Below are 27,099 nucleotides of genomic sequence, written 5' to 3'. Positions count from 1 at the left end.
GAATGAAATCACTCTGATTGAGTAAACTGTCAGCTTTGTATTTGATTCTTAGTTGCTTGTATGTATGCCTCTGTGACCTATATTTCTGTTCTAAAGTATGAGGTTTCATCTGAGTGTTTTTGAGCTGGGGCTGTAAGTCCTGACCAAGATGCAGGAAATTTTTCAGCCACTCCAAGATTACCCTATAGTAGAGGGGAAATTAGATTCACATGTTTGTCCTTCCCTCATTTCTACTTTTGTTTCAGGGGAATGAATCCATAGTTGCAAAAACTACAGTGACTGTTCCCAATGATGGTGGGCCCATCGAAGCTGTGTCCACAATTGAGACTGTGCCATACCGGACAAGAAGCCAAAGGAAAACAGGTCCGTTAGCTTTGTAGCTATACTGCCTGTGTAAAACAACTGGTAGAATTTGGGGAGACTTGGCTTTTTAGAGCCCTTTGAGGCAGGGATTGGATATCGTGGGTAGTTTCTTACTGCCCTTGCTGACGGCCAGAGCACCATGTCATTCTCTACCTTTGGATTGCTAGCCTGGCNTCAAAAGCTAATGCTAGGTGATACTCTTTCTTGTAGAAAGCAACCACAATTGGGATCAGATTAAACTTCACTCTTTGTTCAGCCTATGCATTTTTAGTAGCCTTCTCAGCAGGGAGTAGCACCCATGCTCCCGACTGTAACTTTCAACTGCTGTTGTGAGGTCTTTGCTGAAAAAGCAGCTGTGCTGCGTGTGTCCTCACGCGTGCACAGCCGTGCTCTCCCACGGAAACCATAGCAAGCGGCCACCACGACTAGGCTTTGAACTTGTAATTGTCTCCATAGGAAGGCACTGCTATGAAATTGCTCGTGTTACCTAACCACTGTGACTCATTCTGGGCGTTCGTGCATTTTAATTTCCAGAGTCTTCTGTATCTAATACTGTGTTGTTTCTTTCATCTAGGTTGTCAACTATTGACGAATCTGGTTCAATTTTATCTGATATCAGCTTTGACAAGACTGACGAATCTCTGGTAATAAACGTTTGATCTCTGAGAATTGTCTATTTTTCTTACCCCTTCTCCCTCAGGAATCTCTCTCCTGTCCTCTCTTCTGGAATTCCTTTATTACTGTTTTCTTTTGTTTTTTTAAAGATGTTTATTTATTTATTTGACAGAGAGAGAGCACAAGCAGGGGGAGCAGCAGACAGAGGGAGAAGCAGGCTCTCTGCTGAGCAGGGAGCCCGATGTGGGGCTCGATCCCAGGACTCTGGGATCATGACCTGAGCTGAAGCCAGACACTTAACCGACTGAGCTACCCAGGCACCCCCCCCTTTATTACTGTTTTATTAGTTGATGTGTTACAGATTTTGAGCTAGCATTTTATTTTATTAATTAATTTATTTAAAGACTTTATTTATTTATGAGAGAGACACAGAGAGCGCACAGTGCAGGGGAAGGAGAGGGAGAAGTGTTTTTTTTTTTTAAGGTGTCGTGGTTCTCCTCTTTTTTTTCTTTTCTATTTTTTTTTTTTAAAGATTTTATTTATTTGACAGAGAGTGAGACAGCCAGTGAGAGAGGGAACACAAGCAGGGGGAGTGGGAGAGGAAGAAGCAGGCTCCCAGCAGAGCAGAGAGCCCGATGTGGGGCTCGATCCCAGCACCCTGGGATCACGCCCTGAGCTGAAGGGAGACAACCACTGAGCCACCCAGGCACCCCAAGAAAGTGTCTTTATGCAGATTCCACTGAGCGTGGAGCCTGACGCAGTGGAGCCCGATCTCAGGACCCTGAGATCATGACCTTAGCCAAAACCAAGAGTCAGACGCTTAACCAACTGCACCACTTGGGCGTCCCTGAACTAGCAATTTTTTTTTTTTAAGATTTTATTTATTTATTTGACAGAGAGACAGCAAGAGAGGGAACACAAGGAGGGAGAGTGGGAGGGGGGGAAGCAAACTCCCGCTTGAGCAGGGAGCCCAATGCAGGGCTTGATCCCAGGACCCTGAGATCATAACCTGAGCCGAAGGCAGACGCTTAATGACTGAGCCACCCAGGCGCCCCATGAGCTAGCATTGTAAAATAAAAATCCACACAGGCTATAAGAGACTGGCTTATATGTTTAGTTTCTGGAAGTGAGAATATAGAACTCAGGATTTGGTATGAGGTTAAATTTATTTAACGGATCTGCGAACTACGAGTGCTAATTGACTGTGTCGTGGCTTACAGCTCCAGCTAGCAATAAAAAAAAAAAATTAGCAAGATTCTACCCAGGCAGGGTTTATTTGCTGCTCTTGGAGAGAATAGACTTGTGCCTTATTTCAGAATTAGTTTGGTTCTTGAAGAAAACTTAGTCATACTTCACAATTAGAAGGAAACTGGTGCTCTGGAACTTCAGCCTGAAGACTGACAAAGTTTCCAGGCACTCTATAATGCTTTGTTACACAATGGTTAACTGGCTTAAACTCTTTGTCACCCTGCTTTGTGGGGTGGCACCCTTTTCTTAACTTACGGTGGTGTTTCTGCATAAAAGGTCATCTCCTGATATTTCAATCTTTGATGTTCAGAGATTGGTGGTTTATCGGTTTGTGTATCTTTCCTGTTTTACTGGCTGAAAGCTAGCAAACAAAGCAATAAATCAGGAGGTTCTCGTGGCTGGTTTTCTGGTAGTGAAACAAGTGACGACTACTTGTTAACGTGGGCTAGGAGCGTTCTGTCCCAAATCAGTTTTTGGGGAAATCATTGCTATTTTATAGATATAAATAATAGGTGTCACCTTTTTGAAATAAGGAATGATATGAATAGGTCTGGGATATATTAAAAAACTAGAACATATCAATAGCTGATTTTGGAGCTAGACCTACTTGTGGTGTATCTGTTGTAATCCAAACTGAATCAAATAATCAGTAGCTAAATTAAATTACTTGACCAGGAGTTGGAGCGATTAGATTTCATTTAGCTAAGCTACCATTGGCTATGTACTACTGTTTCTGGGTTTTGTGATTTCAGGGATTATCAGGAGTAGGGAAGTCTCATGAATTAAATGGTTAAAATAAGTGAAGTGAAACTAGAGCATGGTAAAAAATATAATTCTTCAGTGGTGAATGTCTTTGTTGGGGCTCAAGGAAGATGGATGTTTGAGAGATGTGAAACCCGAACTACAACTTTTTAAGTGGCTACATTGTACAGAACGTTTGATTAGACTGCAGTCCCTTAAGAGTGAGAAGGACATCTAACCCGATCACTCTAGTGCCTGAGAGTCTGTGAGTTCCACAACTAACTACAGGAACAGTCAGAAATAAAGGACCAGGCACTGGAGAGAATCACGGCAGAAGCTGATTCTTTAACCTTTTCTTGCCTCTGTGGTATTGACTCCTGACTCTATTACAATAGCTTCAGTTCTGGAAAGAAAGCAAGTTAATTTACCATAGCTCTGTAGCTGCGGCACTTGAGACCCTCCCTTCCCCCACTCTCCAAACTGTAAGTTAGGTAGTCTAACTCAAAAAGCCTTTAAAGTTCTCTGTGAATTTATTTGCACGGGGTTTAGGGGAGCCCTAACCACAGAAAGAAATTAATACAATGTAATTGTCAACAGGATTGGGATTCTTCTTTGGTAAAGACTTTCAAACTGAAGAAGAGAGAAAAGAGGGTACGTATGGTTTTGTTTAGTTTTTGTTGTTGTTGTTTTTACAAAATTACAATAAAGGAGTTTTCTCTAGAAATTTTTCCATGATACAGCATTCCTGACTTTGTTAAACACCTATTGCAAATGAGTTCCTGCTGGGGGGCTGTATGGACCCTCCTCGAGGTCGTAACTCAGGACAGAATCTTGTCCTATTGCACTGTTCTGGCTGCCTCAGTTCATTCAAGGAGTGGAAGAGGATACACTTGAGTTTGTTTTGAGTTGCCGTGGGAATTTTTATGCAGGACTTTAGTACTCTAATATAATGTTCAGATGAAATGTGTGTGTAATAGGATATGCGGACCTCTGTCTGTGTGTGCTTGTTTAGGGTACTTAATATGTTTCCAAAGACTGCATGTCCTTAGATAGGATTATAGCTCTACTTTTTCTGGTGCTGTCATCTAAATTTTTCCAAATCGTGCTTGTTTCTTTCAGGGCACTGAGGGCATTTTTATGTGGGTACAGCTTAAGCTTCATGTGGAAATAGAATGAGAGAGAGCATGTTGTTATTTACCATAGCGCTGGTACCTAGGACTTGCCCTCAAGTTGTCTAATGGAAAAGTTTTATCTTCTGTGCTTCAGATCTTCTGTTTGGCACTAAACTCCTTGGTCTTTGTCTCCTTTCCAGCGCTCTAGTAGCCGACAGTTCGTCGATGGTCCCCCTGGACCTGTAAAGAAGACTCGTTCCATTGGCTCCACAGTAGACCAGGTAAGAATAATCAGGTCAAGAGAATTGTGGTTGTGAAACACATCAGAGGTTAGTGGCCCCAACCATTAAGAATTCTGAGTCAAGGGGCACCTGGGTGACTTAGTCAGTTAAGCATTTGACTTTGGCTCAGGTCATGATCTCGGGGTTGGGGTCAAGCCCCGAGTGGGGCTCCTTGCTCAGTGGGGAATCTCCCTGTCCTTTCCCTCCCCTTCTGCCCCTCCCCCTGCTTGTGCTTGCTTTGTCTCCCTCAAATAAATAAAATAAAATAAAATAAAATAAAATAAAATAAAATAAAATATAAAATAAATAGAATCCTGAGTCAATGCTGCAACGTTATTTTGAGAGAGAGATTTGGTGAGTTTTTCTGTCATAATAGGGTCCTTATCATCCATATGAATGAAATCACTCTGATTGAGTAAACTGTCAGCTTTGTATTTGATTCTTAGTTGCTTGTATGTATGCCTCTGTGACCTATATTTCTGTTCTAAAGTATGAGGTTTCATCTGAGTGTTTTTGAGCTGGGGCTGTAAGTCCTGACCAAGATGCAGGAAATTTTTCAGCCACTCCAAGATTACCCTATAGTAGAGGGGAAATTAGATTCACATGTTTGTCCTTCCCTCATTTCTACTTTTGTTTCAGGGGAATGAATCCATAGTTGCAAAAACTACAGTGACTGTTCCCAATGATGGTGGGCCCATCGAAGCTGTGTCCACAATTGAGACTGTGCCATACCGGACAAGAAGCCAAAGGAAAACAGGTCCGTTAGCTTTGTAGCTATACTGCCTGTGTAAAACAACTGGTAGAATTTGGGGAGACTTGGCTTTTTAGAGCCCTTTGAGGCAGGGATTGGATATCGTGGGTAGTTTCTTACTGCCCTTGCTGACGGCCAGAGCACCATGTCATTCTCTACCTTTGGATTGCTAGCCTGGCCGACGTCACTCACACATAATATGTTATTCCTTTTTTTTTTTTTTTTTTTAAAGATTTTTTTATTTATTTGTGAGAGAGTGGTGGGGGGAGGGGCAGAGGGAGAGGACCTTCAGGCAGATGCCCTGATGAGCGTGGAACCCATGCGGGGCTTGATCCCATGACCCATGAGAACCTGACCTGAGCCAAAACCCGGAGTCAGATGCTCAACTGACTAAGCCACCCAGGTGCCCCATAACTCATTATTCTTGAAATGATTTTTCTGCATAGTCATTGTAGTCGCTTCTGATTATGGTTACAGATTACCGGTTGTCTACCAGTTATATTAAAGTTGGGGTTAAAATTCAGAAGGAACAAAAAATTAAAAAGCTTAAAGTTGCTTGTTTTCTAGGTACTTTACAACCTTGGAATAGCGACTCCACCTTGAGCAACAGGCAGCTGGAGCCAAGGACTGAGACAGAGAGTTCTGGCACTCCACAGAGTAATGGAGGGATGCGCCTGCATGACTTTGTCTCTAAGACGGTAGATCTGTGATCGCTGTTTCTTCTTTTGGGCACACTGAATTTTTTGATTGTGAAAGTAATAGATACCAGGAACAGATTTAAATAACTTAGTGTTAGAAAGTTAAATGTCAGATCTCCTTTCGGTTCCACTCTTCAAGGCTAACTACTGGTTACAGAGGGTGTCTGGCTTTCCATTCTGTGAGTAACATTACGTTAAAGCAGCTTTTCAGAAGCAGTTGTTGATGCTTTTTAATGATACATATTTACATAGTATGCTTGAATATAGCAGACTTTACCTTTGTCCCATTGGATTTCCTCATAAAAACCCAAGCAACCTGAGGCTCCAAAGAGTTAACTGCCTTGTTTGGGCCACAGGACAGTCAGTGGCAGTGTTAACATGGCGATTTTGTGACTCCTCGTCACCAGGTTCTTTCCGCTACTGTACGCTGCCCGCTTCCAGCTGGATGACCTTATGATGCAAATTACACGGCCTCTTTTGGCTTCTGTGTCCTTAGCTTAAAGAACAAAACCTACGTTACAGGATGATTGTGAGAATTACATACGTATGTGTAAAGGGGTTAGGAGGTGGTTTGGCACATACTAAGTGCTTAATAAATGTGGGTTGTTGATGATGATAATTTTCTAATTCAGACCACTCTGTTATTTCCGTCCTCTTTTGCCCCCAGGTTATTAAACCTGAGTCTTGTGTTCCATGTGGAAAGCGGATAAAGTTTGGCAAGCTGTCTCTGAAGTGTCGAGACTGTCGTGTGGTCTCTCACCCAGAATGTCGGGACCGCTGTCCCCTTCCCTGCATTCCTACTCTGATAGGAACACCTGTCAAGATTGGAGAGGTAGGACCTGTGGGGGCCATCCTTGTGTTATGGCTTCTTTAGCTTTTTCAAAGCTTAATGTCAGTTTTTATCCTAAGATAGTTTTTCCCACGAATGATGAAGAGAAATGATCAAATCTTAACTTGCAGCCGAGTCCTGCTTGAGTTTGTCTGTTTGGTAACTTTTCTACACCAGACTTTCCTTCCCTTGTTCCACCCTCTCCCTTCTTACCTACTCCTCCTCCCTCCCTCCCTTTCCTTCTTTCCTTCCTTCTTCCTCCCTCCCCTTTCCTTTCCTCCTCTTCTCTTCCTTCCCCTCCACATCCTATTCCTGTTTTATAAAATCCAAACATATACAGAAGTAGAGAGATTAGGATAACTAACCCCTTGTTCCTATCTCTCAACATCTGTGATTACTAGTTCATGTCCAATCTCGATTTATCAGTACCCCCATGTCCTCCTCCTGGTCCTGTCCAGTGAATTATCTTGAAACAAATACCAGCCATCATGTAATTTCATCTGTGAATGTACTTCCTCTTATGTTAGAGGTATCCCATATTAAGCTATTAAGATTAGATTCCTTATTTCTAAAAACTGATTCAATCTAATAAGAAATTATTTATTGTATGAACAACATTAACAAGATTCAAAACAAAACGATTATGCTGCTGTCCAGCCCCCAGCAAATCAAGTGTTGCTTTTCTTTAATCTTAACGGTTCTTATTTGTGCGTGTAATTGGTTACAAATTTTCTCTACTCTGATAGAGAACCATGGAATTCTCCCCTACAGATAGGTTTGTGTCCTGATCAACTGTGAGTTGTGTTAAATAATTTTTCTTACTTAAGAATAATTAAAGGGTAGGGGCGCCTGGGTAGCGCAGTCGTTAAGCATCTGCCTTCAGCTCAGGGCGTGATCCCAGCGTTCTGGGATTGAGCCCCGCATCAGGCTCCTCCACTGGGAGCCTGCTTCTTTCTCTCCCACTCCCCCTGCTTGTGTTCCCTCTGTCGCTGGCTGTCTGTATGTCAAATAAATAAATAAAATCTTAAAAAAAAAAAAAAAGAACAATTAAAGGGTAAAAAAGGCTTTCTTTTTTAGAATAATAAATTAGTTCATATTAAAGGCCGTACCTGTAATCTCATTATTGCTTGCTTTCTGAGACCCTTGAGTAGAGGACAAGTGGGGGCAGAGTTATAGCTTGTTCATGCACGAGTGCGGTATATGTGACCATAAATCAGTCCTGTAGTGGTTGTAGGAAAAATATAGCTGAGAGTCTCTGTTCTAATATATGCTTTTGGGAGTAGGAATTTACAAGTAAACATGACGTCCCAGCCTTAGTATTAGTTTGAAGATGGTTTTTCCTACTCGTCTTGATTTGCTGGTCTAAGTCGTATAAATAATAATTTAAAACTCTCCCTTTCCAGGGAATGCTGGCAGATTATGTGTCCCAGACTTCTCCAATGATCCCCTCCATTGTTGTCCATTGCGTAAATGAGATTGAGCAGAGAGGGCTGACTGAGGTAAGAGTCAACCTTCAGGGGCTCCTGGGTGGCTCGGTTAGTTAAATGACCAACTCCTGATACCAGCTCAGGTCATCTGTGAGATCGAGCCTGTGTCAGTCTCCGAGTTGGATGTGGAATCTGCTTTAGATTCTCTCTCCCGCTCCCTCTGCCCTGCGCTCTCAAAAAAAAAAAAAAGTCTACCTTCAGAGAGCATGAATTTGTTATTTGTGTTAATTTAGGACTTCTTAACTGAAAGTGTCACCTTGGTAATAGACAGGCCTGTATCGGATCTCTGGCTGTGACCGGACAGTTAAAGAACTGAAAGAGAAATTCCTCAGAGTGAAAACGGTACCCCTCCTCAGCAAAGTGGATGATATCCACGCTGTCTGTAGCCTCCTGAAGGACTTCCTCCGAAACCTCAAAGAACCCCTTCTGACCTTTCGGCTAAACAAGACTTTCATGGAGGCAGCAGGTAAGAGCAGATCTTTTTTTTTTTTTTTTTAAAGATTTTATTTATTTGACAGAGATAGAGACAGCCAGCAAGAGAGGGAACACAAGCAGGGGAATGGGAGAGGAAGAAGCAGGCTCATAGCAGAGGACCCTGATGTGGGGCTCGATCCCAGAACTCCGGGATCACAGCCTGAGCCGAAGGCAGACGCTTAACCGCTGTGCCACCCAGGCGCCCCAAGAGCAAATCTTAATACTAGAGTGTGAGTCCCCCAGGGGCGGGAATTTTTGGCTCTTCGTGTACCGCCCGGTCCAGTGCATGCAACGTTGTGATGACACACGCTCTGATGGAAGAATAACCATATCCGTGTTCTCGTGCCTGTCTTCTTCCTGTCAAACTGTATAGGCTACTAACTCGGGGTTTTTTGTTATTTTTGGTCAAGTTTGAGGCTGTCCTTTTGAACTTGGAGCCATCTTTGATTCCTTTTCCCCACACCACATTTAATCCATTGACAAATCTTGTCAGCAAAGGTCTTGTAAAATTTATCTTAAAATTGAAATTTGCCACTCCTACTACTACCACTCTTGACATCTCTCATCCCGGAGTGAGAAAAGAACCTGCTGATTTTCCTCTTTCTATTCTTGGCCCTCTACACTATGATCCTCAAACAGTATCTAGAGGGGTCCTTCTAAAATTTAAATTAGATGATGTCTCTCCTTTTTTTTTTTTTATTAACATATAATGTATCATTTGTTTCAGGGGTACAGGTTTGTGATTCATCAGTCTTACACAATTCACAGCGCTCACTATAGCACATACCCTCCCCAGTGTCCATCACCCAGCCACCCTCTCCCTCCACCCCCCTCCCCTCCAGCAATCCTCAGTTTGTTTCCTGAGATTAAGAGTCACTTATGGTTTGTCTCCGTCTCTGGTTTCTTGTTTCATTTTTTCCTCTCTTCCCCTAGGATCCTCTACCTTGTTTCTCAAATTCCATGTATTAGTGAGATCATATGATAGTTGTCTTTCTCTGATTTATTTCTCAGCACAATACCCTCTAGTTCCACCCACGTCATTGCAAATGGCAAGATTTCTTTTTTTGATGGCTGCATGATATTCCATTGTGGATATATATACCACATCTTTTTTATCCATTCTAGATGATGTCTCTTCTGTCCTTAGTATTCTCCAGTGACTTCCCATTGCTCTCAGAATAAAAATCCACAGTCCTTCACATGGCCCCAAAGAACCCACCTGTAGGATTTGGCTCCTGGTTACGTCCCTAGCATCATTTCTCTCAATACCCTTCCCTTCTTTCTTTCTTCTCCCGTTAAGCTGGAATGCTTGCCGTTCTTAGCACATAACCACGCTTACTCCCCTCTTGTTGCATTTGTTATTGTCTCAGCCTGGGATGTATTTGCATGATTTGGTCCTTTGTTTCTTTCAGGTTTCTTTTTGGGCATCTTGTCCTCAGAAACACCTTTCCTGATCATCTTGTCCAAAATGACTGCTCCCATTACTTTCTAGCTTCTACTAAATAGCACTGCCTGATAGATACCTGCTTTTTGACTAACTCCTCCAATAGAATGTAAGTTCCATGAGGCAAGGTCTTTGTTTAATTCTGCTTTACCTGAGCACTTGGAATAGTACCAGGTCCATAGTAGGCCCCTGACCAGGGTTTATAAACGAACACCTTGGTAATTGTCACTGCAGCTGTGTGCCTGCCTTCCCCGCACACGGGTTGCTAGCTGCCTTCCCTAACTGCGGGAGCCGAGTTTTTTTTTTTAAAGGTTCTGATTTCTAATATTGAGCTGTTGGCCAGTGTTCTGCTTGTTAATGAAACTGGAGTTTGATGCAGTCATGAACCCAATCAGAAGTTTCAGACGCTTACTGTATAGATGAGACTTTGTGGTCGATCACTTGGAAGCACGCTGTCAGGGGAAAGAAGTCTAGGCCTCTTGGTGTTTTCTTTTCATTTACAGAAATCACAGATGAGGACAACAGCATAGCTGCCATGTACCAGGCTGTCGGTGAACTGCCCCAGGCCAACAGAGACACACTGGCTTTCCTCGTGATTCACCTGCAGAGGTGACTACAGCAGAGACTTGCTTCTGGGAGTTTGGGGGTTTGCCGCGGGGAACAGAATGTGGGCTGGGCGTTAGGGAGGGAGCGTGAAGGGTGGGTTGTTTTCTGGTAGATCTTATATTTTGGTCTGCGTTTAAGTGGAAGAGCAAGTCTTCTAATTGAATGTTCTCTTGCTTAGAGTGGCTCAGAGCCCAAACACTAAAATGGATGTGGCCAATCTGGCTAAAGTCTTCGGGCCTACCATCGTTGCCCATGCTGTGCCCAATCCAGATCCAGTGGTAATGTTACAGGACATCAAGCGTCAGCCCAAGGTAGGCAAGTGCACCATATCTATAACATATAAACCTGTGTGACGTGATAACATGAGAGAGTGGTGAGAAGTAAAGCCCGAGCTTTGGAAGTGTGCTAACCGGTTCGGTGGCTGTTTAGGTGGTAGAGCGCCTGCTTTCCCTGCCCCTGGAATACTGGAGTCAGTTCATGATGGTGGAACAAGAGAACATTGACCCCATGCATGTGATTGAAAACTCAAATGCCTTTTCAACGCCACAGACACCAGATATTAAAGGTAAGGCCCGAGTTGTGTTTCCTTAAGGGACCTGATTCCCTCTCTGGTTTTGGCCATGTACCCTCTCCCTGCCTTTGCTAGAGCTGTTTGGAATTCATATTCTTCAATAAAAATTAAATTCATTATGAGGATTCTTACATTAAAAGAAAATCTGTACAGTTCTACCATTCTGACTGTTTTTTCACTTTTATGGAACATGGTTCTCCTTTTCCTTATATAATATATGGATATTTTAGAAATATAAAAATTCAGAGATAATTTGATCTTATTTCACTTAGCATATTGTAGGAACTCTTTCTGTTACTATATAATTTTACCATTTTTATGGTTGTAAACTGTAATTTACTTAACATGTTCTATTAGGAATTGATGTTATTTTTTAGTTTTCCATAGTTATTAAATAGTGCTGCCATCAGCATTATATGTATATACCTCTGTTTCCCCTAATGTTAAATTCCCAGGAGTGGAAATCGCTGAATTAAAGGGCTTGGACATTTTTATGTTTCACCAATTTGATTTCTTTTTTCTTTTTTTTTTTTTTTAAAGATTTTATTTATTTATTTGACAGAGATAGAGACAGCCAGCGAGAGAGGGAACACAAGCAGGGGGAGTGGGAGAGGAAGAAGCAGGCTCATAGCGGAGGAGCCTGATGTGGGGCTCGATCCCATAACGCCGGGATCACGCCCTGAGCCGAAGGCAGATGCTTAACCGCTGTGCCACCCAGGCGCCCCACCAATTTGATTTCTTTTTTTCTTTTTTTTTAAAGATTTTGTTTATTTATTCGACAGAGATAGAGACAGCCAGCGAGAGAGGGAACACAAGCAGGGGGAGTGGGAGAGGAAGAAGCAGGCTCATAGCAGAGGAGCCTGATGCGGGACTCGATCCCACAACGCTGGGATCACGCCCTGAGCCGAAGGCAGACGCTTAACCGCTGTGCCACCCAGGTGCCCCCACCAATTTGATTTCTTAAAGGCTTTTGCCAATTTGTATTGCCATCAGAAATGTTGGAGGTTGGTTTCTTCCGACTTTACTGGAGTTGGAGACTTGACCTCTCATTTTTGCAAGATCATTTTAAGAAAGAACGTTGTTTTTTCTAATGTAGGTAAGAATTGAGTGGTCAGACATTAGATTTGTGAATGTTGGAGTTTGCGAATGGCCAAAATCAGGCAGCGAATGTCAACTGTTCATCGAGCAGTTGCCTGCATAGTTCCAAAGATAGACTGCCTGTTACAGATGATGGCCAAACTGATCGCTGTGACTTTGCTTGCGTCTCTAACCTTAGGTCTTAAGGGCTTCATAGGGTGTTCAGCTTAAAACTGGCCACCCACAAGGGTGCTTTCCTTTTTGCCCTTCCTTTAAAAATATGTCTTAACTTTGAAGTGAGTTTGCTGGGGCCCGTGACCACTCCTGAGCATCAGCTTCTCAAGACGCCTTCATCTAGTTCCCTATCGCAGAGAGTGCGCTCCACCCTCACCAAGAACACGCCCAGGTATGTGGGACTGGCCGGCTTGGGAACTGAAAAAGGACTCTTTCCCGAGACCTCTCTTCCAGCATTCCGAAGCTTATTGAAGGGAAAATTGGATGAGGCCTTAAGCTAGCAGCTAGCCATTAAAAGCTAATCTGGAGCCATAACGACCCCTTTTTGGAAAGGGCCTAAAGGTTTTGTTTCCCCTCTCTCATCTCACGTGACCGAGAGTAGTTTGCAGGGTAGTTGTTGAGGGTTTCCTGTTTGTCGCTGGTAATGTCAAGTAACATTAGAGTTGGTTATTTATTTACCTTCTTTTCATAGAATACTTTTTTGGTTCATTCTCTGTAGATTTGGGAGCAAAAGCAAGTCTGCCACCAACCTAGGACGACAAGGCAACTTTTTTGCTTCTCCAATGCTCAAGTGAAGTCCCGTGTCCTGTTACTTGCCAGCGTTTACTGACGGCGAGGAAGGGCGTACCTGTACTCATTACCACTTTTAGCATTCTCCAGGCTTTTAATCAAGTTTAATTGTGCATGGGGGTTTTATTAAAACTATATATATCTCCCTCTCTTTCTCCTCAAGGAATGTAATATCAACACCTTGTGCTGTCGTTGTTGGGAGCTTTTAGATGAGAGCTCTGTACGGCGGTAGAAGGGAGACTATGGAATTCATTGTGATTTAGGGGGTGGGGCGGCCAAGGGCGGCGCTTCCCTCTGGCTTAAAGCCAAATGCTGCTCATGGACTGATCTTTCTCTGGTGTTATTTAGAACTAATTTCCGTGAGACAATGACAGAAGCTGCACCTCTTTGGTGAGACTGACTTGTCTCAGGGTGGGAGGTGGGAGGGCAGGGTACAGAAAGGTTGGGCAGAAGATTTAGGATGGCTCCTTCTGAGAACTTGGAGGTCCCCTTCCCCCAGTAGGAACTAAGCTGTAACGTGGAGCTTTCCTAAAGATGGGATAGGACGAGGACAGAACTAGTGATGGGGCTGTGCTTAGCCTTGATTTGGATTGAGTAGGTTTAATAGTGTTACGTGGCACAACTTGTAAAAGTGATACTCCACTTGATGGGCCTCTGGCTGGACTTCGGGTTTGGTTGGGGTCAAAGCCAGTGTGTATTTCAGTTGAACTCGTGCTGATGCTTGAGCCTCCTGTCCCTTTGTCCATTGGAGCCCTACTTCTAAAGGTCATATGCCGTCTATTTGGGGTCCCAGTTCACAATTAAGAGTAGGCCCTAAGGGGAGATTGTCAATATTTTGTGTGGCAAGAAAAGTCACAGTCATTTTGTCTTTGCACTTTGGTTGCTAAACTCTTCCTATGGAACATAGCCACATCTAGATAAATATGAACTTTTTCTTTTATTAAAATTATTTCCAATGTCTATAAAAATGCTCTCTTCTGTAGAATGCTTTTGACCCATAGTGACCTTTGTCTGTAAAACACATATTTAGAATAATACTTGGAAAAAAAGTAAATTGTTTTTTCAGAAGGACTGCGAGGTTGGTTTTCTTGTCCTGGAAGGTAACCTTCAATGCCTTTTTAAAGAAAATATTTTTCCTCGGTGTTTTGGTCTATTATTCCTTTTCATTCTCTCCCCTCCCCCAGTGCGGCCGCCACCAGGAATTTGTTTCTTCGTTTCTCATTCAGTCTCTTTCATTGTCCAAATTGAAGTCCTAGATTTGTCCTTTGACTGTTATCCTCTCATTTGAAGAAACTACTTTAGACAAAAACCAAACTTTTTTTTTTTTAAAGATTTATTTATTTATTTCTTTATTAGAGAGAGACAGCCAGCGAGAGAGGGAACACAAACAGGGGGAGTGGGAGAGGAAGAAGCAGGCTCCCAGCGGAGGACCCTGATGTGGGGCTCGATCCCGGAACGCCAGGATCACACCCTGAGCCAAAGGCAGACACTTAACAACTGCGCCACCCAGGCGCCCCAAAACCGAACTTTTTAAACAAGTCTTTAGGGACCAGAATGGTGCAGTTAAAAAAAAAAAAAAAAAAAAAAAAGATGCCTCTGGCTGGCTGGCCACCTGGAACATCCGTCACTGCTGGAAGTGCCTCTGGAGTGAGTGGGGTGATTAACCGAGGGCACTTGCACTTGCAGCTCAGAAGCCGGGGAGCAGCCTGTGTCTGAGATCGAGCGGAAACAGTTGCAGGCTTAATATGTAGCCACGGAGAGAGGAGGCAACCTACCGGCTTTTTCCCAGGAGGTGGCAGCTCTCACAGCAGGGAGATTTTGCCTCAGCAAATTGAAAGAGGACGGGTTCCCTCTCCTTTTACCCCCTCTTTACACACACACACACACACACACACACACACACGCATGTGCCTGTTAAGTTTTATTTTATTTTATTTTTTTAACTTTGTCCTAGATGCCATCTCTTTCCTTATGTCTTTGCAAGCCTGGTGTTGGCCTGGCTCCATATTTGCTTTTCTGTAGTATCTCCCCAAGGTGCATTTTACGTCACTAATGTGGAGGAAGTCAATGGATTGTATAATGTTCGTGAGGGCAAACTACCCTATGCAGGAACTGATGGCCCATTAACAAAAAAGGAAATGGTCCTGTGTGTCAAATGTTGGCAGCCAGTTGCTCAGTTTCGGGCTAGGCCAAGAGACCTCAGCCATGAAAATAATTCTGATATTAGCAAAGGGAAATATGTACCCACCTTCAACTTCTTTAATAGTACTTCATGTGGAACAGCTTGACTTTCGAGGGTTTTCTTAATTAAATTGTGTTTCTTTGATGTGAGATCTAAGGAAAGGGTCCAGTGCTTTGGAGAAACAGGGGAGGCTCCCGCCTCTAACCCTTTCTGATGCTGCCTCTTACCCCGCCTTTAATGCAGTTTAATACTCTCTCACTTGCTAATAACCAGAATCAAAAGTTTTAAGTCCGTTCTCCATCCGTGTAGGTAAGACTCCTAAGTTTGATGTATATTTAACTGGGCAAGCATTACATGGTTTGATTCAGCAGCAACAATTTGCATTTATTACTAGGTGTCTAATGATTTCTCCTTAAGAAGGTGAATTCATTGCAGAAATAGAAGGCATCTGAGTTTCCATCAGAGGACTATAGAGTGTTCAAGTGATTTGCCATGACAAAAATGGCCATTTTTGGCTATGAACTGCACCTGTGGCATCGAAAGGGGTCTTGAATTCTTAAATTCCTGCCTGAGTTATTGGGCAGCACAAAGTGACGGGGAGTGCCGAGTGCAGGGAGCAAAGCCGTCAGCCCTGCTGGGTTGGTCCCAGCCCCCCTGCCCACCTCAAGCTTCACACAGACATATGCCTATACATACGGTATGTGAAACACTGTGTGATTTCCCACTGGAAAAATATTTGGGAGACCCACTGTGGTGAGCCTGGGGTACCGAGCAGTGGTTTGCTTACTCAGGCGTCATCTTTTCTGAGGTTCTGCAAGGCGCAAGGAAGGGGCTGTTATGGGGTCCAGATCTGAGAAGCAAGGGAGGCACCGAGTTCAGTGTTTAAGTCGGCACAGTTCATACAGTAGGGTCTCGATCCACGTGCTTCGATGATAGCCTGATCATGACTCGGTTTCAGCCACTGGTGCGAAAAGCTTTTAAGCCTGCAGAGTTGGGGCATGTTAGTCATTGCTTTTTGTATAAACAGGATTTGGAGAATGGTCACTTAACCTAGGAATTTAGTGATTTTAAAAAAGATCTGCTCCCTGTAGCTGATCTGTTTTGTAAATAAGTGAAGGCCCCAGGCCAGGGGCCAGGACCCTTCACTTGTATAACTTATTAGACTCTGGTTCTCAGAGCCTGTATTTGTTGATGGTTTCTATTCACGAAGTCAGGCAGAAGGCAGTTTGACGTCACTAGGAATAACCTTGTAGTGTGTGGGAGCCTTGTCCTCCGCAGTCGTGTGGGATGGGAAAGGAGGCCACTTTTCAGGGACTCAGAGTTGGAGGCAGGAATTTTCCTTTTGTCTACCTTCTCCCTCTATAACTCTCGCCAGCTTCATTTAGCATTGTTTTGCTACAGATTGCTCGCACATCTCACACAGTTGGACACCATCTGCGTGCTAGGCTCAGACACGTATAAATGGATATTTAGATTTCTAATAAAGCACTTGTCAGTTAATATCTTCTCTGGTCTTCAGTGAAGATGGAATTAACCGATTCCTCGTAAAGTCTCTAGGAAATGTAATATGGTGATTGACCGTATACCAAGTGCTCTCAGTCATCATCTTACCTGATGTCGCCACATCCATGTGGGGTGGGCAGGTAATCTTATCCCAGTTGACAAATTCAGAGGGGTGATTCAGCTTAAATTCCCACAAACTAATCTATAGTCTAGCGGGGATAAGAACCTGGGGATTACCGCTCCTCCTGGAGCTCAGCTGCGGTGAGCATTGTGGGGTCTGTTGATACATTATTAGGTACAGAAATGATTCCTCTCAAGACTGTTTGCGGATGTGCTTATTGACAGATGACCCAGAAGGAGCAGGGAGGCCCAGACTGCTGGGAAAAACATTTGGGACAGGAGAATGAAATTTCATAATGGTTGGGCTTTATTGTCCTGTCGAATGGGAGCCCTGGGCTTGGTTGGTGACCCAGGGCTGCTTTCTGTGTGGAAGGAGGTGGAGGGGCTGGTGTGAGTGTTTGAGGCCCCTCCCAGTGGGGGTCCGTTCCCCAGTCCCCCAGGTGCATCTTGTGGGCTCTGAAGCTCAGAGCCAAGAACAGGCAGGTCTCTGAGCCAAAGCCATCAGCCTGCTTCTAGAAACGTGTCAGTGGATTAGCTTATTGGCTTTCCCCCTGAGTGGCATTAGCTCTCACCCCGTCTCATGTTCACCATCTGGCTTTGAGTAAGAAGTCGTCGAGTGATCTCTCTTCAGCAGCCTGCTCTGTGCCAGGGCTTTCTGAGGGCTGTTCGGCTTTCTTCCTCAGCAACCCCAGGGCCCAGTGCTCTCCAAGAAGAAGTAGTCAGTCTGTTGTGTCCACACATATGCACGCCCGGGATCAGAAGAATACTTTCGACCTCAGAGGGAAAAAAAACAGCTCAAAGAAGAATGCGCCTGTGTGGTTAGTGGCCTGAAGTCTTTTGTTGTCAAAACTAACAAGTGGATCTGTCCTTAGGTGAGTTTTTAAAATGGAGTTGCCCCTGCCGTAGAGAACCACCCCCCTGCCTGTAAGATGGTAGTTTGTCCGGGTATAGTAGAGCAAGACATATGAAGGGGCCGGGGTTTTTCTTCCTCGTTGGAAAGCAAGGCCTCAGGTGGGGTGCTTACATGAACCACCTCTCCTCGTCCCAGGGAGCTGGCTGCTCTCTCCTCCTGGGTTAATGTATGTTGACTGGGGCTAAATGCCTGATGCTTCTGGACAGAGTCCAGCCCCTCAGCAGAGAAGCCGCACTGTGGAGATACAGCTGCTGGCATTAAAGGGCTAAGCCCTTTCCAGCTGCTTTGCTTTAACGGGAACTGCCTGCAGTCGGCAGCTTAAAGGAGCTGTCTTAGCCCGATTAGGAGGAAATGACTAATCTCGGCATCTTCTCATGGCTCTGGCCTGGAGGCTCTGGGGAAGATAAGCCGGTAGGGTGGGAAGTGGTTGGATAAATGGTGTTGGAGGGCTAGGCGATTATCCCCTCAAAAATGGTGTTCCCTGCTTGGCATGGTTTGTGTCTTATTTTGTCTCCTTAAAAAAAGTGGGTTTTTCTTCACTGGCCTCCCTGGCCCTGAGAAGGAATGTTAGCCATCTTGGATGGGTATTGAAACACTGCAATAGAGCTGAGAGCATATGAGGGCAATGGTGCCCATCCCCCTTAGAGGAAGAAGACCTGAGACCTCACCAAAGTGAGGTCCCCACTTTGGCCTTACATTCCGCTTCGCTTCATTCATTCATTCATTCATAGTAGGCTCCACACCCGGCATGTAGCCTAATGCGGGGCTCGAACTCAAGACCTTGAGATCAAGACTCAGACACTTAACCAACTGAGCCACCCAGGCACCCCTCCCCTTCACTTTAAAATCTGATTTAAAGAGCCAAGATCTGGGGCACCTGGGTGGCTCAGTTGGTTAAGCATCCAACTCTTGGTTTCAGCTCAGGTCATGATCTCAGGGTTGTGGGATAGAGGCCGGTGTTGGGCTCTTTGCTCAGCACGGAGTCTGCTTGAGATTCTTTCCCTCTCCCCTCCTTCCCCCTCTGATCCTCTGTCTACTCGCGTGCCTGTGAGCGCACTCTTTCTCTCCAATAAGTAAATACTAAAAAACGATGAAGAGCGAAGATATGAAGGAGAAATGATCATTTCCTTGGTTGTAAGATGCACTTAAAACATGTTTTAATATTTCTGAGACTTGGAATATCTTTTAATCCGTTGCATCTTACAAAAACAATGCAGTGTTTTTTCTTCTTTAGTGACTCATAAAATAGTCAAGCATCTTATTATCAATGTTATTTGGGCTGGAAGCGTTAGCTGTTCGAGGGAGATAGGCTGTTGGCTAGACCAGATGTGGAGGTCAGGGAACCTGCTACTTAGCTGTGGTCCAAGAGTTTAAAACAGGGAGTTCCCTGTGTCTGAGGGAAGCTGCAGGATAGGAAAAGCAGGGCTCAAAGAAGAATGAGACAGACAGGCAATGAGACAGAGAGGCAACATGTAGGACAGAATCAAAATCTGTCCCAGCCATGACCCCTAGAGCCATTACATGTGACCACCTAGTCAGGGAAGTGTAGGAAAAAAGCCATTGTGAATCAGTGAGGCTATGACCAGAACACTAGTCCTCCCTGGAGGAGCTCTGAAATGAGAACAATGCCGAAACACTGGGGTGCTTTAACCCAAAGGAGGTTACGGGTCTGTTCGGGCAGGGAGCTGGGAGTGTTTATTGCAATCCTTTGCCCAGTTTGCTCACCAAATCCAGAATACCAGAGGCCTTTCCTCCCGTGACACTGGAAAGCCATGGTTTGGGGACCAACAAGAAAAGGACAGACAGTCAAGGAAACTGTTGCCCTGAGACGAGCAGTGGACTAAAAATATAACTTTGTTTAAGAAGGTCTTCGTGTTGCGGTGGAGAGACGTGTTCCAGTAACTGAAGCGGTACGTTCCGTGCCGGGATGGAGGTGTGTGCAGAGGGCTGGGGGTGCCCGGGAGGCAGCGGCTGCAGGCTTAGCAGCCTCAGAGGTGATGCCGTTATGGCTGCATCTCAGGGTGCACAGGGCAGCTGGAGGGGGCCGGGAGGCACATTCCGGGCGACGAGGCACCTCCAGCCCTGTGCCTCATGACTGCACCCCGACGTCCGTCCCGGCCTCCCCTCTGATCTCAGGCCGAGCCCTGGCCTGGCTGGGCCTTGTTCCATCCGTCCACGGAGCTGGGGTCGAGTTGTTGGTCCCTGCTGCCGCTAGTGGCATCCTCCAGCCCCCGTTTTGGCAATAACTGCCCCATTCGCTGACTTAATCAGAGCTCTGAAACGGTTCGTATTTCCCCCCTTTCTGCCCATTACCTGCCTGCGGCCTACTAATTAGTGCTGTCAGACTCCACATGCTCCTAACCCCCTTCACTAGCTCCGCTGGCAGCCGATGCTCCTCAGCGTAGCTGCCCCTCCCCGAGCAGCGATTGCACATCTTGGCCGTGCAGACCCCCTGCCCCAGCTGCCAGAGTGGCCGCTGTTCAGCCGGATGCCTCTTCTTGATTAGCCCTTAACGTCTCCCCTCCCTTCTTTGCTCCCTGCCTTCCCCCTGACATCGCCGGTGCCTGGCATTGGCCCTAGGTCAACATCCCTGTGGAGAAGGAGCGGCTCCGGGTGCTGGAGTGCAGTGCTGTGGGCTGGGAGGGACTGAGGCGATACCCTCTCCCAGCCCAGTGCACCCTCCCAGCAAGTCCCCAGTCAGCTTGTTCCAGATCATTTGACCTGGGGTAGATCAGAGATCTCAGACTTTGATTTGTGCCACCTCTTCAACCCTCAGCTCTGACGGCTGCTCCCCTTTTGTTTCCTTAGCTTTCATATGAAATTCCAGATGCTCAAAGTCCTGCGTCTTTTTACCCCTTTATACCCACCCGGCCTCCTTACTCTCATTTCCTGGATCTTCCCGCAAACCAGCCCTCAGCCACCATCACTCCAGGGCTCCACCTCTCTGTTCTGGGGAGGCCTTCCTTTCTTTCTTGGGTTGGATTCCTTTTTTATTTTTCTTTTTAAAAAAAATGTATTTATCTTTAAGAATCTCTACAGCCAACGTGGGGCTGAAACTCACAACCCAGAGATTGAGAGACATGTGCTCTTCCAATTAAGCCAGCCAGGTGCCCTTTGGGTGTGATTCTTGACTCCTCTTTCCTCTGGGATCCTCCCCCAGCACACACACACACACACACACACACACACACACACTCTCTCTCTCTCTCTCTCTCTCTCTTTCTCTCTGTCTCTCTCCTTTGCTTCTGCTAATGAAGGCTGGGGAATGGGGAGGAAGTGGGTCCTTCTGCAGTACTAGCTGGCTGGGCTGTGTTAGGAACTGCCGGGAAAGCAGCTGAACCATCGGCAGAGGGAATGGCAATCTACGGCAGTGAGGGTGACAACCCTACCACCCACCGAGACCTGTGTTAGTTGCCTTGCTAACCACATACATCCGTGTGGTTCCAGCCCCCTTATTGAATAACCCCATTTTCCAAATGAGGAAAGCGAGGCTCAGGATCCTTAAGTAACTTGCTTGCGTTCACACAGCTATAACTGCCTGAGCCTGTATTTAAACTTTTTCAACCCTCTCAACCCCTATTATACCTTTATGTAGTCTTCTTCCTTTTTTTTTTTTTTTAATATGGTGCCCAGAATCCTTTAAGTCAAAGTGATTTTCTTCAGAAAGTGAAAGTCTCTGGATCATGGTCTTCTTCTCCTCTCCCCTCAGTCCAAGCAGCCCAAATGTGTCCCAGAGCCTGGCCCCTTCGTGGGCTCCCCGCACCCCCCCGCCGCACAGTGTGGTCCCAGTGTGTCCTCTTTCCAGCCAGAGGTAGCAGTGGGGGTGGGAAGTGGAGAGGGGCTTCCTGCCAGCCAGTGGGGACACGGCAGCCTGGGCTCTGGGCTCGCATCATCTGCTCCTGCTAAGACAATCATCAACATAAAAGGCTAATTGTATTAATCACCCAGGCACCCCCCCCTTTCGGGAGAATTATGAATTGCCACCGCAGATGGCTCTGCTGATTGAAGGCAGTGCTCAGCGGGGAGAAGGGCCAGATCAGATTACACACCATTAATTAAAAACTTCCCCTGACAACCGGCAGGAAGGGAGCTCACACCAAGGGTCTGCCTGGTTGGGTCTCCGTCCTCCCCACGCTCCCCTCCCCCGCCCCAAGGCCCAGGGGCCGGGACTGTGAAGCCTTGCTGCCCCTGGCTGGAACCTGTGACTCCGGCTCCCTGAGGGCTGAGGGCCGGCCCTTCCCTCATCCAAGCAGATGGCTGGCTGTCCTATTAAAGGGCTCCAGAGAAGGAGAAGCTAACCTTTGGTTACTCATTCCCGTGTCTAACTTTGGATGCTCTTCAGATTCTAACCTATTTCCTCACTTTTCATGAAGCTTGTCTCCCCTTGCTCTAGTCTGTTCTGACAGAGCACAGCTTTAAAGAACTGTCCAGGAAAATAGCCCCAGCTCTCCCTCCAAGCAGCCACCCTGACCCTTTGGGCCCGGAAGTTCCCGAGACGGGTTCTGCAGTCCGCTCCGGAGTAGGGGTGGGGACCCCAGTGCGGCTGTGCACCCTGGTCCCAGCTACCCCTCCCCACGAGCATAGGCGTCTCGGCTGCTCTCATCCTGGCTCATCCGAAGTTGTAACTCCTGAATTCTCGTGATCAATTACTGCCTCCCCTCCCTCCCCAGTCGCCCAGCCTCAGTCATTCATTCATCAAACTTTCATTGAGCACCCAGTGTGGGCTCCGCTCTGGGGACGCAGAGATGATTTGTCTAGGAGCTTCAGAGCCTACTGCAGGAGCTCCACCCCCCTGCCCTTGTCAACCTTCTAGTTCTTGCCTCCTTCCCTCCTTCCTTCCTTCCTCCAGCTATAGCTTGTATAAGCCCCCTGGAGCTCTATTTTGGAAAATTCTAAGCTGGGAGCTGAGGAGACCTCAGGGGGCTGTGGTACTGAGCTCGGTGGCCTTTAGCAAGTCAATCACATCCCTCCCCCCCCCCACCCAGCTGTCCATGCTCCTAAAAGGGCACAAGAAGCCCTGGGCTCGGAGACATTCTGAAGATGGAGGAGTGAGGCCCGGCTTGGAGAGACGTGAATAGTACTCCACACCGACAATATCACAGAACCCTGAACACGGCCACTGTGGCCATGAGCACTCGGGGACTCAGCTCTTGCGCTGGTCACCGGCGGGGCTCTGTTACCCTGCCCTTGAAAGACTGTGGTAGCCCCTCCCATCCCCAGCACCTTTGGAGACATCATGGAAAACGACCTTTTTTATGGATTTGGTTGCTGTATCTCAGGGTACCATGGTGATGGGCACCATAGAGATGAGAAGAACTGACTTTTATTGGCTTGTCTCTTTGTTCCAGGGGCCCTCCTCAACCCCCTCCACACACACAAAGCTCCCGGGTCAGTAGATCCAGGAGAGAAGGAGGCAGTGGGAGTCAGTGGAACAGATGAAAGGAGAAAAGCCTACTCTCTTTTCCCTCCCTCTCAATCATCCCCCTCTCCCTTCTTCCCTCCTCCCTCCCATTACCAACAGCAATTGTATTCAAACCCGATAATTACAGTAACAGCGACAATAATCATCATTTATTGGGTTTGTTTTTCTAGCATTTTAACTTCTGAAAACATTTTCCAGTCTGTTGTTTGTTTTCACAGCAGGCTCTGAGGAAGAACTGTGCCCATTTTATAGGTGAGGAAGCTGAGATCCAGATAGGGCCCCAAGTCATGGGGAGACTATATTTAGAGCAGCTTGTCAGTATTAACAAACCAGCTGAGACTAGTAATCCTTTAGAGGCACCAGACAGCCAACCTTGATTCCTTGGGTCATTCCTGAGTTCTTACCATCCTTGGGACCTATTCAGTAGCTTTTTGAGGATCCTGGGAGAATTGAGCATGAGGCTGGAGGCAGCTTGTGGCGCAGGTCAGGGACTGGGGGCTGGGATAGGGACTTCCCCCTCTCAGGATTCTTCCCATGAATGGGGCTGTGGGGTGGAGGGTGGGCAGACATCTGGGGAGAGCCTGCCTGGAAAAGGCCTGTTTGGCCCAAACCTCCCTCGCCAGATGCTGCCCCACTGCCTGCCCTAGAAGAGACTCCTCTCTGGGTCAGCTCTTCCCAAGGGTGGGGTCCTCTCCTGAGCATTTAGAGGCATGAGGAATGAAGATCGATTGGAAGGACAGTCTCTGTCTTCAGGAAGCCTCCAGGCTGAGGGCCGGTCTGTAGCCCCAAACCATACCCAAGAGCAGAGACAGCCCTACGAGGTGCTCAGAGACTGTCCCAGGACCCGATTCTTCTGGGAAGTCTGGCTTTCCCCTCAAGGGTGGGTGAGACGTTGGGGGTCCCCAAGGTCTCTATAGCCCTTAGTGTCTAAGCTGAATGGCTGTCTGGGCTCTAATACCCAAGACAAGGCAATCTGGAGGCTCGGGAAGCCCACTAGGATCCAGACAGATGAGAGATGGGGAGGGCGATCATGCATTTTCCTGCCTCCTTCTGCTCTGTCCCATTAAAAGATGGAGGAGGAGGAAACAGAACAGATTTGCTCCCCAGATTCTTTCTGTCTAGAAATATAATGCCAGGGATAGGGATCGACATTCCCTGCCCACCCTGTTAGGACAAGAGGCCTGGCCTCCCAGCCTTCCTGCTCTCATCCCCCCACCCTGCCCCCACCCCCTATTAAACCTGAAGTCTGGTTGTACAAGGCATGCTACCCCCCCTTAAGGGCTCCTCTCAGAAACCCAAAGAAACCTATACTATCTGACACACGTTGCCCATTTCAGTATCCCCCGAACTGGACTGGGATTCTCTCTTCTCGGGCTCCGCTTCTGTCGCTTTCTCTCCTTCCTCAGTACCCATGAGGATGGCCAGTCGCTGGGCCATGGTCTTGGTGTCAGGGAACAGGATGAAGTTGTAGGTCAGCGAAGCCAGGACAGCTCCCGTCAGGGGTCCCACCCAGAAGATCTGAGGGGGCAGACAGAAGGCGGCATGAGTTACCAGGATCATAGGGTAGCTCTGGGACCCTCACCTGCTTCCCGAGCATTGGCTTGGTCTCCCAGGACCCCTCGAGCTGTCTACACAGTGGCAAAATGGAGAAACAGGTGTCCTGCCCGCCGAGTCGCTACAGTTGAGGTGACCTTGCCTTGCACAGGGCGGGCCCAGTCTCCTCACCACTCCTGTTTCCCTCCTCTCGCCTCCCCTGTTCCCTGGAGCCCCGGCTAAGTGATCTTCCTGCTTCTGCTGGTGTGTGTGTGTCTATTTCTGTTTGTCTTTTGCTTTATCCAAGTTTGGAAACTGGTCCAGCTGGAGGAAGTGAATAAGGAAACAGCCAGGACTTGAGGCCGGGGCCAAGGCTGCAGCTCCCGCCCCGGCCCATTTATCGACAGTCCACTGGGTCCCCTTGGCTACTGAAGCTAGAAAGAAACAAAGTACAAGCCAGGATACTCACCTCCATCTTCTGAAGCTTAGGGAAACCTCCACTGGGGGTCAAGATGGTCTGTGGTAGGGGGGAACCTGTCTCCCCAAGTCCCTGTGGACCCCCCCGCCGGTGAAAGCCACAGTCCCTATCACCCCTGTCCCCAGGCCCGCCCCACCCCATGGCTGCCCGCAGAGGCTCTCACCCAGTGGACCTCGAACTTCCCAATGATGACGGCGGGGCCGAAGGAGCGGGCCGGGTTCATGGAGCAGCCGGTGAAGTAGACCTGGGGGGCGAGTGCGGGTTCGGGGTGTGAGGAGGCTTAAGGCAGGCCCGGGAGGGGACAGTCCCCTCTGCCCCGGCTTAGAGCCTTGGTCCCAGCCTTGGCCACTGCAGCGCCTCACCCTGGACCTGGGAACACAGCCTCGACCCAATGCATGAGGGGCTCAGGGAGGGATCCTTCCTGGCCTTCAGGGACCCTGCAGCCTCCTCAGGGAGGGACCAGTGTGGTACACGGTGTCCCCTTCGCCTCTTACCCCAATGAGGTGGCCCAGTGCCAGAGAGATCCCTATCATGGTGGCCGGGGAGCCCGATGCCTGCCGGCTGTCGGTCGAAACAAAAATGCAGAGCACCAGCTGCAGGGTCAGAACCAGCTCCACCGCCACGGCCTGGCCGGTCGAGACGTTGCTCCGGACCTGGGGGAGGTGGCTGTGCTGGAGGTGATGCGGTTCTGCGGGGGCTCGGTGACGCCCTTGGGCCTCACTTCCTTGCTCTAAGGAGGGGACGCCTCACCACCACCGGGTCCAGGGCCCAAGGAGCTGGAGTGGGGAGAGCTGTGCAGTGGAGCTCAGGTCAGCCCTGGGCGCCGGCTCCCTGCGGAACGGAGCGGCCTCCCTCCTAGCCCACCGGTTGGCTGGGGCCAGTAGTTGGTGAGGGGCTCAGCTCTGATGGGGAAGGGAAGGCTCAGAGCTGGGCAGGGGGCGGTGTGTGTGCAGGTTTTCGAGCAGACTGGGAGGAGACCGTGGGTAGGAGTGGAAGGAGGAGACTTAGGGAAGTAGGTGGAAGGATAGATAATTAGGGGAATCTGGGGGAGTGAGACAGGCCTCAGGGTGCTGGGGAAGGAGGAACATGGGGACGCAGAGAAGCAGGGCACAGGGTGGACGGGGAGAGGGGAAGGGCAGGCCGGGTCCCCTGGCACTCCCCACAGCCCCAGGCCTCCCTGGCTCCCCCGACCCTTCAATACCTGGTCCTTGCCTGACTCCTGCTCCTGTTCCCCCTGTCCCTTGTACCATACCCCCATTCCTGCTCTGCCTGCACTAAGGCCACGGTCTGGTTCCCCGGGTCCCAGGGCTCAGCCCAGAGCAGGCCAGGAGCACGTGGCTGAGTTATCACCTCCCTGTCCCCTCTCCTCAGGCCCGGCCCTCCACCCTTACCACCTGTGTTGGCATCCCTTTCCCGGCCCCGCCAGGTGCCCGTCCCTGCACCTACCATGTTAACCCCAAGGGTCTCTCGGATGTCTCCTGGAATGACCCCATACAGCAGAGCAGCCCCCACCGTGGCCCCCGCCAGCTGGGCAGCCACATAGGCCACAGCACGGGGCAGGGAGATTTGGGAGCCCACGAGGAAGGCCAGAGTCACGGCGGGGTTGATGTGGCCCCCGCTGGTCTTCCAGGTGATCTGCACAGCCACGGCCGTGGCCAGGTTGAAGGTGATGGCGACTTGCAGCACGGTGGGAAGCGCCGAGGGCCAGGGCAGAGCTGAGCCCACACCAAAGAACACGTACAGCCCTGTGGCCAGGAACTCTGCGAACAGCGCCCTGCTGACAGCCCCCCAGAACCAGCACCCCCGCATCCTGGCCCCGCCTCAGCCGCCGGGCTGCCCTGGGCGCG

At 47.9% G+C, this 27,099-nt stretch overlaps 2 protein-coding genes across 2 annotated transcripts in view; one reads left to right on the top strand and one right to left on the bottom strand.

Annotated features, from left to right (window-relative positions):
• Positions 1-14,169, top strand: part of RACGAP1 (Rac GTPase activating protein 1) — a 33,116-nt gene extending 18,947 nt beyond the window's left edge. The window contains exons 8-17 of the mRNA XM_011228877.3: positions 246-363; positions 5,679-5,809; positions 6,477-6,641; positions 8,042-8,137; positions 8,393-8,591; positions 10,547-10,652; positions 10,828-10,960; positions 11,079-11,214; positions 12,595-12,703; positions 13,031-14,169. Coding sequence (XP_011227179.1) covers positions 246-363; positions 5,679-5,809; positions 6,477-6,641; positions 8,042-8,137; positions 8,393-8,591; positions 10,547-10,652; positions 10,828-10,960; positions 11,079-11,214; positions 12,595-12,703; positions 13,031-13,106 — 1,269 coding nt within the window. The 3' untranslated portion in view covers positions 13,107-14,169. The remainder of the gene's footprint in view (positions 1-245; positions 364-5,678; positions 5,810-6,476; positions 6,642-8,041; positions 8,138-8,392; positions 8,592-10,546; positions 10,653-10,827; positions 10,961-11,078; positions 11,215-12,594; positions 12,704-13,030) is intronic.
• Positions 14,170-24,515: 10,346 nt separating this feature from the next.
• On the bottom strand, positions 24,516-27,099 carry AQP6 (aquaporin 6). The gene is made up of 4 exons (XM_002922366.2): positions 26,699-27,099; positions 25,747-25,905; positions 25,416-25,496; positions 24,516-24,759 (listed from the first exon to the last, which is right to left on the bottom strand). Exons 1-4 carry the CDS (start codon positions 27,059-27,061, stop codon positions 24,547-24,549), a joined length of 816 nt encoding a protein of 271 aa, XP_002922412.1. The 5' UTR covers positions 27,062-27,099; the 3' UTR covers positions 24,516-24,546.

The sequence above is a fragment of the Ailuropoda melanoleuca genome, chromosome 16, assembly GCF_002007445.2.
Source record: "Ailuropoda melanoleuca isolate Jingjing chromosome 16, ASM200744v2, whole genome shotgun sequence".
In the NCBI taxonomy this organism is placed as follows: domain Eukaryota; kingdom Metazoa; phylum Chordata; class Mammalia; order Carnivora; family Ursidae; genus Ailuropoda; species Ailuropoda melanoleuca.
Note: the sequence above shows the minus strand (reverse complement) of the source record. Positions and strands in the feature narration are given on the sequence as shown.